The following is a 12,655-nucleotide window of genomic DNA, read 5'->3' as shown; positions in this document are numbered from 1 at the left end:
TAATTGAAAAATCATTTTAAAATATACACATATTTAGTTTACACATCTATAACGTCAACACTCGTAGTGTGCTCAATAACGGGAACAGCCAGAATTTGCCTTGACCTAGACCGCTTCAATTTAAAATTTATACCGTAATTGTCCTATTAGAATCGAAATAATTCATGGGGGATGGAATATATCGTGATTTTACCACGGGTTGTCCCTTTATGCCAATATTTTACCCCTCGCTATCGCTCAGGGTAAAATATTTGGCATAAAGGGCCAACCCGTGGTAAAATCACGATATATTCCATCCCCCATGAATTATTTCTTAAATAACAACAGAAGGTCACCAACAGGTCTTCAATGTAGAGAAAAATTCCCGCACCTGGAGGCGTCCTTTAGCTGGCCCCTAAACAACTATATACTAGTTCAGTGATAATGAACGCCATACTAATTTTTTTAAATTGTACACAAGAAACTAAAATTTAAAAAATACAAGACTAACAAAGGCCAGAGGCTCCTGACTTGAGACAGGCGCAAATATGCGGCGTGGTTAAACATGTTTATGAGATCTCAACCCTCCCCTATACCTTTAGCCAATGTAGAAAAGTAAACGCATAACAATACGCACATTTAAAATTAAAGTCAAGAGAAGTCCGAGTCTGATGTCAGAAGATGTAACCAAAGAAAATAAACAAAATGACAATAATACATAAATAACAACAGACTAGCAGTTAACTGACATGCCAGCTCGAGACTTCAGTTAAACTGACTGAAAGATTATGATTTCATCATATGAATATCAGGCACAATCCTTCCCGTTAGGGGTTTAGTATCATACCATCATAGTATATATGAGAAGAACATAACCCGTGTCATGCCAACAACTGGTTTTTGAATTAATGTGTTTAGTTCCGATGCAAAGACCCTATAAGTGAATCAATATTAACGCCAAAATAAGCAATCTTTAATGACCTCACAACAGTATCGTAACTAAGTCCCTTCTTGATAAGTCTATTTAAAGGTTTTGTTAGTTTCTTAGGTGAATACTGACAGTTTTGTGCTTAATAAAGAATATTTCCATAAAAAATGGATGTGAAATACATGAACGTATAAGAAGTCTGCATGTTGAGCTACATTTACGAATGATGTCCTTATATCGATGGTAACATTAAGTAAACGTTTTGACTAGTTTGTGATATCGAAAACCCTGGTGTAATAATTTTTCAGTAACATATGAAATTCTCTCGTTAAAATCTAAAACATTGTTACATACACGAGCGAATCGTACAAGTTGAGATATATAAACACCGTAAGATGGTGACAAGGGAACGTCACCATCTAAAAATAGGTAATTAACAATAGAAAATGAAAAATCATCTCTTTTATCATATATTTCAGTATTTAGCTTTCCGTTAGTGATATAGATATTAAGATCGAGGAAAGGGCAGTGGTCATTGTTAGTATTAACTTTTTCTGAAAGTAAGTTCAACAGTATAAATTTCTTTGGTATACATACTGAAGTCGTCATTATTGAGAGCCAAAATATCATCCAAATATGGGTCTTTGCTGATTTTTGTCATAAATTGTAACTCATAACAATCCAATATTAAGAGTATGTACTATTAAGTTATATAAACAATCAGATGTGATTGCAAATGAGGCAACCTCCACAAGAGACCAAATGAAACTGAAATAACTAATAAAGGTCACCATACGGTCTTTAACAATGAGCAAAGGCCGTACCGCATAGTCAGCTTCAAAAGAACCCGATATTACAATCAAAACAATTGTAACGACAAAAATGTCATTCTCCTGCTCCTTCTGTATCTGCTCCTCCTCCTTTTCATCATCTTATCGATCAAAAAATCCATTCAGAAGTTATTGCTAGTTGAAATTCTTTTTTTTTATTACCATGCTATCATTCTTGGGTTTTAAGTTGTGTATGTTATTGTTGTATGAATAAAAGATATGGCAGTCCTCCACTGTAAACCAAATGATGCCAAACCAGTATAATTCCGCTGTTGGCCTTGAACAATGATCGAACTCGTACCGTATATTATTACATTGTATTGCTAGCTATATATACACAAATTACTGATTTTCCTTTTGTAAAACATTCTAAATGAGAAAAACATACGGCATACTTTATTTTTCAAATGTAGGCTTGGGTTTGCGTTTGTTTTTAGTAATTAAACGGGCTTTGTATTCTTGCCGATTTAATATCGCACATTCTTTTTCACTATTAATTATTTTGAAATAGCTTAATTTTACTTTTCATTATTTTGTTTGAAATTCGTGATAAAAAAATTACGTTTTATGATTTGAAAGTGACTTATAGACCCAATGGGTCGGATGTATTTTGTTGTGTACATAATATATTGTACTTTACTGAAATGTGATTACACATGTCACTTTAATAAAATAATTTACTTACTTACTAACTTACTTACTTCTTTTAGTTTTGTAAATTAAATTAAACTTCTATAATAGCAACACAAATCTTCGGTCAACTGTTGTTCTTTATTAAATGTTAGGGCATCCAAAAGCAAACCTATAAAAACGACATTCACTACGTGCACTCAAATAAAAAAAAAAAAACAACATAAGTTGTGACAAAAAGAGATACGATACAAACATGACAAAGTGAGAGTTCGAAAATCACGAGTATTATAGAGATAGATAAATGTAACAAAATATTTGAAATATACAAAACATTTTGTCCTAATTTCTCAGTTAATAATTACAACTATTACCAAGAAGCACAAGAATAAAAGTTTTTTAACAGCACTTAAGAAATGATTAAATAATGGATCTTTGTCGTATAAAGTCCTTTCCGGGAATTTAAACACAATTATTTTTTATTGTAAACTCGTTTTTAAAATAGATTTACCAAGAACTTTAATTGATATGCAAACCAGGTAGTTATTTTGAAATGATTTAAAGTTCATGGTTAAAAATATGTTATGAATGAATAGATCGAAAATGGCAAATCAAAATGTAAGTTAAACTTCACTCTTCTATAACTAGTACTGTATATATTATCAGTATCATTTTTATCAGAATCACTACATTTTCTGTAATATATTTATTATTATCGAAATACTCTTTGAAAACGACACAAAGATTTTTTTTGCGTTACGTTGGTGGTATTTACAATTGATGAATTTAATTTTTCATTTGACATATATGGAACGTGTATGTAGATCATTAACAGTTAATTATAGATGCACAAGGTTGTCTTTCTTATAGTTCATAATCTATTTGCAAGTCCCAGATTTGACCAGGTTCGTGCAAATATTGTGCATTTGCATGATCCAAGTATTTTACTTCATTACAAAAGGTAAAATCTTTTAACACATGAAAGTCCGCGATGCGTGAAACACTGAAACTTAAGTGATAAACCAAACCGATATGAAAGGAATACCTACTAATGCTACTCTGACATTTTGAGATATTCTTTAAATAGTTATCAAAGATACCAGGGTTATAATTTAGTACGCCAGACGCGCGTTTCGTCTACATAAGACTCATCAGTGACGGTCGTATCAAACATTTATAAAGCCAAAAAAGTAAAAAGTTGAAGAGCATTGATATTCCAAAATTTAAAAAAAATTGTGTCAGATACGGCTGAGGTAATCTAGTCCTGGGATAAGAAAATCCTTATTTTTTCGTAAAATTCAAAGTTTTGTAAACAGAAAATTTATAAAAATGACCACGTTATTGATATTCATGTCAATACCAACTGGGCTGGTGATACCCTCGAAGACGAAACGTCCACCAGCAGTGGCATCGACCCAGTGGTGTTAATAGTTATCAAAGGTACCAGGGTAATAATTTAGTACGCCAAAACAATTCTAAAGTGTATTTGAATACACTTAAAATTCAAATTCGTAATAGAATGCCGAACCCAATTTAGTTTATTTTAAATTTCAGGATTTTGAACTCGCAAACATGGCCGAATTGTCTGTTCAAGATCACATAGAAGATGAGGATGTCCGAGAAGAGGTGCTTATATTGATTATATAAATTAATGAAACAGAGTTGAGGGTCCAGTTTTTGGCCTCAAATTGCAGGTTCATCTGACGAAAGATTTTGGACAGTTTTTAAACACTTATAATAAGTGTCTATTTCAGTTGATTCAATTAGTTAATGTTAAATTTGAAACTGATTTAGACATTTCCCACTAACATGTTTAACCCCGCCACATTATTTATGTATGTGCTTGTCTCAAGCCAGGAGCCTGTAATTCAGTAGTTGTCGTTTGTTTATGTGTTACATATTTGTTATGGTTGAATTTTTTTACATAAATAAGGCCGTTAGTTTTCTCGTTTGAATTGTTTTACATTGTCTTATCGGGGCCTTTTATAGCTGACTATGCGGTATGGGCTTTGCTCATTGTTAAAGGCCGTACGTTGACCTATAGTTGTTAATGTTTGTGTCATTTTGGTATTTTGTGGATAGTTGTCTCATTGGCAATCATACCACATCTGTCACTTTTCAGATGTTTTTTGTCAAAAATGAAAGTGGCCGCATCAGTGTTAATCCTCTACTCCTATATGTTATATATTATCATCAATATGTCAATATTAAGAATGAACACACATACAGCAACTTTCATTTGAGACGGAAACTGTCTTAAATTTAACTAAAATGCTAAAATTGTGAAGATTACAGTAATTTAGAATGACTTACTGATGCGAGTACCCGATATATGTGCATTTTGCTGTCCCGCGTTTATGTAGCAGCAGCATTCTGCATTCCAATACATAACTAAAAATTTAAATTTTAGTTATCTATTGAAATAAACATTGTTTACAGACATTAAAAAAATAGATATAACATAATTAATTTGGTTATTAAACTATTGAAATATCAAATGAATATGAGCCCATGCCCAAGTTGACACACCAACTTCTATAAATGTCCACACAAACTAATGTATTTTTATTACTAATGGAATATAGTTTATTACAACAGATAAACATACTACATGTACATATAGATTTAAAGAAGATTGTTTGTTGTTGTGGTTGGTTTGCTATAAATTGTACGTGTTTTATTTGTCTTTTTTCGGTTTTATCTTCTATTATAATTAAATAGGTAATATATTGTACTCAACTTATTTCACACAGTTATATGGATGATTGTAATATAACAGGTACGTACTTCTAAATCGGATCTTTTGCATCTTCACTTTAGTCTTGATAATCCTTGCAGAACAATTTGAAAACGTATGCCGAATAAATTGATTCTTTTTTTTTCTTGACAATCGGAAATTTTACTTTTGTCTTTTTTTCAATGGAAAAATATTTTAAAATCTTATAATTCATAATTCACTTTCATTGATGATTTTAGGATAGCAATCAGTCACCAGGGGATACACATGGTTCAACCAAATCACTCAAGTTTGATGATGAGGTAAACTTCTACATACTAGTAAATGTATATATAATGTCTATTTTAATTCTTTGGTCCTTTGTTTCATACATATCATTTAAGATACTGTTATACACCCTTTAATGAGTTGATTATCATACCAAATGTTTAACATATATTGTGCATCAAAAGCGGATATCCTTACATCTGCCCTCTCATTCTTTTAAAGTGGTTAAATGGTTCAAGAAAAAAACTATGACGATATTTTCTTTCTGAAATAAGTCTGCTCAAATTACCTGCTAACATTTCTTTATTCTTAAACGAATTATATATCAACAGTACCAAACTTTGCTTTGATTTTGTGGAGAAATATTTATCAATACTTCCTTATGATCTACTTCTAAGTTAAGAACTTTTTTTTTGGGGCCTTTTTAACTTTTTTGGATTCGAGAGTCACTGATGAGTCTTTTGTTGACGAACTGCGCGTTTGGCGTATATTCAAAATTTAGTCCTGGTATCTATGATGAGTTTATTTAAACACATATGTGCTTTGGAAATTAAAAACAAGCATATCATAATCCGAGACTTCACATGTTTCGACAACATGAGTACTGAATTCAGAGACTTGGGTGAATGGTGTTGTACCTTTTTATGTTAGGTGATGTCTATTCGATATATAAGTTCGGGTAGTATTAGATTATTCATACATGATACCGTTAGCTAACATGTAATACATTTAAAACACATTAACCTTAAAAAATTAATATTTGTATATCTTTCCTGACAACCCATTTATCTTAGTAAAATACAGGGTTCAATGAACAAAACGTACGACACATGGTCTTTCTATGTTTAAATATAGGCCAGTAAATTGTCTGCTATAATCATTTTTTTTCTTTTCATAATTGTATACTTGTGTTTTCATTTAAATAAATCAATTTCTAATTTTTCAAGGAGAACGTATTTGAATCCACTTAAAATTTCAACGGGATCGAAAATACCAATCGGACATTTAAACGGTCATAGATGAACAGAAAGCACGAGTGTAAAAAGTAAAAGATGCCAAAATCTTGACAAACAAAATAATAAAATAGAGATTGAACAGCACGAACCCAAAACATGTGATGTTTTATAAAAGAGGAAAGTTAGATACCAAAGGGAATGTAAAACTCATAAATCGAAAATAAACCGACAACGCCACGGCTAAAATGAAAAAAACCAAACAGACAAACAATAGTAAACATGACTCAACATAGAAAACTAAAGAATAAACAACACAAACCCCACCAAAAACTAGGGGTGATCTCAGGTACTCCAGAAGGGTAAGCAGATCCTGCTCCACATTTTGCACCAGTCACATAAATCACGTGTATTGATACTTTCAGGCTTTAGCTGAGACTACACATGGAGAAAAAACACAATCCTTAGCTTCGGAGTCTAAGGTAAAATGTTTTCATTTTTGATGTAAATTAAAAGTTAGACCATTAATGTGGTAATACATAGTTACATGATAGAAATGAATCAAACCAATTGACAGAAAGGATAAACAGGTCACGATTTCGTGTACTTATACTTCTTAAGCTTTAGACTCTTTTGATTTGAGCATTTCTGATTAAAGGGGAATCCTGAAACGAGATGTTATCGATGTCCCGTTACAAGTGCATGTGAAAGATTTAAACTAGACAATGCATTTTGATTTTAACAATGAGAATGAAGAAAGCTTACATGTCGGGTTTGGTATATACATTTCCTTACGTTTATAACTTCAAATAGGATTAAAAACATAATACAAAGCTGGTTTTCATACCGAAAGTCGAAAAGCGACAGATCTCGTTTTTCGTTTTTTTTTTGTTGTTTCATCGAAGATACGTATTGTTCAATCTTACAGCTGCTTTTTACATAACTTGCTAAACGTTCCTTCAATGTAGCCCGTTTATATTCTTCACATTGAATGCTATTAAATACGCTATGAACAGTAAAGTGTTTATTATTGGATCATTTAAATACTAACGTAGCTCGTTTTCATCATTAGCCTGAGATAATATCTAATATCAGACATTCATGCATAAGCTGAAGTATTACAATTTGTAACATTTTGACTAAGTGTGCTTATTTTAATATAGATATTATTATGATGATTTCAGGAATCCACACAATTAAACACACAGTCCGATGAAGATCAGCCTGCTGAAATAAAAGATATGATTCTTGGAGCAAAGGTGTGTATATTAGGCATACATTGTCCTAAAAAATCGTCATAGCGTATCACTCGAAATGGCTAAACGAAATGCCAGAGTAAAAACAATATGTTTGATTTAAATTCATCCTACAGCAGAGCACAAATGACTTACTGAAAATAAATTATAGCGAAATTGTATAAAATTCACAGTCAAAACTGTGAGTTTTTATGACGCTGATGAGTCTGCGTAGACGATTTGAATTTTGACCAAAGCTTTGACTACAAGCTTTATATTAAGAATTTTGGATTCTCAATGCTCTTCAACTTTGAAATTGTTTGGCTTTATTTATTTTTTATATGAGCGTCACTGATGAGTATGTAGACGACACGCGCGTCTGGCGTACTAAATTACAATCCTGGTACCTTTGATAACTATTTGTATCAAATTTTTCTACTCAAATATTTCAACTATCTTTTTTCTGCAGATGTATCGCTATTAAACATTTCACCCATTCCATTTGAGCGAAAACAAAACATTTCAATTTATATTTCAATTCTTATTTTTAAATGATGTCTGTAAAAGCAGTGTGATACATAATAAGTATGGATTTCAGTTCATACTTCATAAGTCGAATTAATGTGACCACAGACATTATTTTATTCTCTCATAAGCTATTTTTAAGGCATTTATATATTATATTTTGCGTCTTTTTTTACTGTTACCTTGCAATCAAATTAATATGTTACCAATGTCTACTTTCATTTTATTTATTTAACCGACAATAATGTATCGTTACGCACTGTATTAAACTGATCAATTGATTAATTACATCTTTCCTCTACAGGGTTCAATGGACATTTTTGCGAAATATTTCCTTTGCTTTGAAAAAAATACAACAAGCCAGTGCCTGCATTTGGCTTTGCATTTAAACTATTTTGGTTTGAACCGCTCTCCAACATTTGTATTTGAATTAAACTCTTCCAATGTTTTGGTTTGAGAATCACTGAAGTGCAATTAATTGTCGCAATGCGCATCTTGTCATTAAAATTAGTTGCAATTAATCAATTGTTTGCTACAATTTATCTTAGAAGTGATTTAAACCACTTCCTGTTCTAAATTTCAATTTATGTTTCATATTTAATGTGTATTAATAATTTCAGGACAGCATTCCGTCACCAGGGGCATTAAAGGATGAGTCAACCCATTCACTCAATATGGAACCCGGGGTAAATTCTTTAATATGTGTGATGTAAATGAACGAATGACCTTAACGAATAAAATTGAAAATGGAAATGGGTAATGTGTCAAGGATGCAACAACACGACCATAGAGTAGACAACAGTCGAAGTCTTCTTTCATTTGTATTTTAAGAAAGAAGTTGTCGGTGCCACATAGTTTTACTCTTGTCCGTCGTTCCGTCATTCCGTCATTCCGTAATTCTGTATTTTCTTGATTCCGTCATTCCGTCATTCCGAAACAAACCATTATACGGATTATTTTCTAAACGCCTTCATATATTGGGCTGCTTTTTGGTATGTGAGTTACTAATAATGAGTAACAGATCAAGTTTAAGTTTCATCCCAGTCCTCAAATTGTTGCAGAAATTACGGGCTTTGGAATTTGATAAATTGTTGAAAATCACAGTAATACGGACTTTTTTTTAAAAACGCAATCAGATATAGGGATGATTTTTGGCATGTGAGATAACCATGATAAGTTACAGGTCAATTTCAAGTTTCGATCCGCTCCTGGCCACTAATTTTTGCTGTAATTTTGAGTTTTTGATTTTGATAAATTTTTGAAAATCACAGTTATACGGACCTTTCTTTTTAAATGATGAGTGACAGATCAAGTTAAAGTTTCGTCCCGCTCCGCTAGTTTTTGCCGAAATTACGTGCTTTGGATTTTGATATTCGCTTTGAATAAACATATCATTGTAAATATAACGGAATTTGATGAGACTGTCATCAAAGTGAGAGGTTTAGCGCTTTAAAACTAGGTTTTATCAACCATTTTCTACATTTATAGAAAATGTCTGTACCGATTCAGGAATATGACAGTATTTGTCTATTCTTTTATGTTGTGTTTTGTCATTTGAATTTGCTATGTGATTATGGACTTTCCGATTTGATTTTCTTCTGAGTTCAGTATTTTTGTCGTTTTACTTTTTGACACATCTAGTTTTTTTTTATTGTTTTACAACGTATTTTGATTTAAAAATGACAATTAGAACATTTAAATGCTTTGATATTTTCAGGTCATGACTACGCAAAGAGCGACTGCCCAGTTACCCAATACAGAGCGTAAGGTAACTATTCTTATATTCATTCATGATGTAAACTGACCTCCTCTGTCGTTTATACTGTGCAGACGAAGGCGACACTATTTTACCGATGTTCAATATCAAATATACATCAAGACGAATTATATCAAGGTAGCAAAGACAACTTAAGTAAGAACCAAACGGAGCGAGAGCAGGCATATCCACAGGGTAAGCGTCCCCTGGAAAGAATGCATTACCTCTCAAGAATAGTTACACTCAGTTACAAAGGGACTAAATATACCAGAGAGACAGTTAAACTCATAAATCGAAAATAAATTGACAACGCCAAGGCTAAAAATAAAAATAATAACAGACAACTATAAGTACAGATGAAACAACATAGTAAACTAAAGACTAAGCAACACGAACCCCATCAAAAACTGGGGGTAATATCAGGTTCTCCGGAAGGTTATCCAGATTATGCTTCACAAGTGGCAGAGTAAATATCATAATCATGAAAAGGACACAATCGGTAAAATGCTTAACCACTATAATTATAGTATTACAAAAATACTGAACTCCGAGGGAAACATCTGTGATGTTCTATAGCGCTGAACCTTTCAGGACAAAAGATATAAAAAACATTCACGAGCAGAGCATCACGAATTACATTTTTAACCTATACATTGAAATGTCATATGACTGATAAGGATGTTTATCTGGTAAGAAAAATAAACCTTAATTTAAAAATTCAAAATAATCAGGTGTGTAATAGACTCTAGTTTGAAGTCGTCAACTTCAATTTTTTTCACTTGATATGGTATCCTTATTCGCAAGTCAAATTATAATCATGAGATAAAAGGTAAACTTTAAACTTTACGTTTTGAGTCACAGAATGACATCATTCTGAAATGAAATGAAAGAAAGAAATTAAACGAACGTTTTACTTTTTGTCTAAAAGAAGGTTATAATTGGGACAGCTCTTAAGACGTACAAGACCTTTCGTTTAAGTAATTTAAATCAATAGGCATATTATGTTATTAAATAGAATGTCATTTAACCTAATTTATCTTTTTTCAGGCGAAGACGTGGTGTTGCGTTTTGGTGGGCACAAAATGTAAACAAATCCTTGAAGACGTGCCACTTTTGTTAGCAAATGGTTCTCAATTAAGAGCAGTTTTTGAGCTGGACGATACAAACCGATATTATATTCATCTACTCACGCTAGTTAGTCTATCGTTAATATCATACATATTGCTCGTGTTTTTCACTGTAATTGGATGGTATTTACAAAATGAACACACTATAGCATTGAAATCAGGACAGAAATATAAATTTAAAAAGGACAGGGTAAACATGGTAAAGTATTGCTGTTGTTGTACTAAAAAGTACCATAAGGATGAATGCAACGAAAGCGATCTGTGTCAATGTCCATATTGCCATGCTAATTTGTACCTTAATAGCACATGTTATATTCTTGTCTTTATGACAATCTGTGCTAACATTGGGATTACAGGGATTGGAATTTCTGTGGACTGCAGTTAACATAAGAATATATGTTATTTGTTATGAGTTGGGAAAAGAACAATTTACATATCAGTACATATTTCACTTTTCAGAAAACAATGCTTAAATTTACTAAATAAAAACAAAGTTACCAAACACTTTATCTTAAATGTTTCAATCAAATTTTGTAAATAAATACATAAATCTACATAAATTTAAAAAATCTTGTCTTTAAATGAAGCTATATAAAATAAGGTGACGATAAATCACCAGTTTTGTCAATTGCATTGAATAAAATGTAATAAATTTTCCGTACAATGTTCATTGATAAACATTGTATTTCCTTCACTCTACCTACTGAACTGATATATACTTAGTAGCTTTGTAGCTACCGACTGACTGATCCCAACAAGAATGCACTCATAACATGACTTTATCTCCCATAATTATTGAGGAAAAAGTGCAACTGACTGACGGCATTTTCAAATACATCTGAGAAGATGATAATCAAGCCTACATTACATTGAACAGTCCTTAATCGGATAAAAAAGAAAGAGAATACAAAAATCATGGCAACAAATGACAGTCAAGGAAGGTACAAAAAGAACAGTTGAGCTACATTACGAATTACGAAACATTACGAAACTTACGAATAACTGACACGAACCCTCCAATACTACAAAAATGTAAAGAAGATTTGAATTTCAAATTTGCAAATAACTATAATTGTTAGTTAATCAACTTTTGTTTCACTTTTATCTGTTGTTGCAAACATAATTGATATAATTTTTATGTTTTTCATATTCTTTGAATAAAAATAGAACACGTAGGCATAACGATTGAGCTATAAAATATTTTAACTGACACATATTCAATAACATTATTAGTGATTAAAAACCGTAAGATACATTTTTTTCAGGTATTTTATATGTATTTTACTTACAATCAATCATGAGGCCTTCGATGTCACGATTTACTTGGACATTGCTTCAATAAGTAAAGAAACCCGTGAATATATACAATAACAGTATAACACTTATGCAGTACAAGAGTGGTAACTCGAAATTTAATATTATACTGAATTTGAAATCCATATATTTTATTAATTCAATATTCTACAACCATTTAGTAATATGATACTTTCTCTACATATGTTTAAGTATAAGTATTTTCTGTTATCTACTATATAATTTAACAGTCAGTTATAATAACAGTTATAATAATAGTCTGAGTTTTAACGACTTTCGGTTATTCAACAGCTGTCTTCAATATATTTTCTGAGATTCATCTACACATGTCAGTTATACTTTGTTTTGTGAGTCCCAAATTTAGGTGAATTAAA

At 31.6% G+C, this 12,655-nt stretch overlaps 1 protein-coding gene across 2 annotated transcripts; it reads left to right on the top strand.

Annotated features, from left to right (window-relative positions):
• The first annotated feature begins 2,910 nt into the window (after window positions 1-2,910).
• Window positions 2,911-12,075, top strand: LOC134696414 (uncharacterized). 2 transcript variants are annotated; one of them, XM_063558196.1, is made up of 8 exons: window positions 2,936-2,985; window positions 3,922-3,993; window positions 5,344-5,406; window positions 6,750-6,806; window positions 7,509-7,583; window positions 8,705-8,770; window positions 9,802-9,852; window positions 10,888-12,075. In XM_063558196.1, the coding sequence occupies exons 1-8, from the start codon at window positions 2,956-2,958 to the stop codon at window positions 11,350-11,352; spliced, it is 879 nt and encodes a 292-aa protein (XP_063414266.1). In that variant the 5' UTR covers window positions 2,936-2,955; the 3' UTR covers window positions 11,353-12,075. The 2 variants fall into 2 exon arrangements, with proteins under 2 accessions (XP_063414267.1, XP_063414266.1); XM_063558197.1 differs by lacking the exon at window positions 3,922-3,993 and having other exon boundaries at window positions 2,911-2,985.
• The last annotated feature ends 580 nt before the right edge of the window (window positions 12,076-12,655 follow it).

Source organism: Mytilus trossulus, chromosome 14 (assembly GCF_036588685.1).
Source record: "Mytilus trossulus isolate FHL-02 chromosome 14, PNRI_Mtr1.1.1.hap1, whole genome shotgun sequence".
Lineage (NCBI taxonomy): Eukaryota > Metazoa > Mollusca > Bivalvia > Mytilida > Mytilidae > Mytilus > Mytilus trossulus.
The sequence above is the reverse complement of the archived record's forward strand: the minus strand, read 5'-3'. Positions and strand labels throughout refer to the sequence as shown.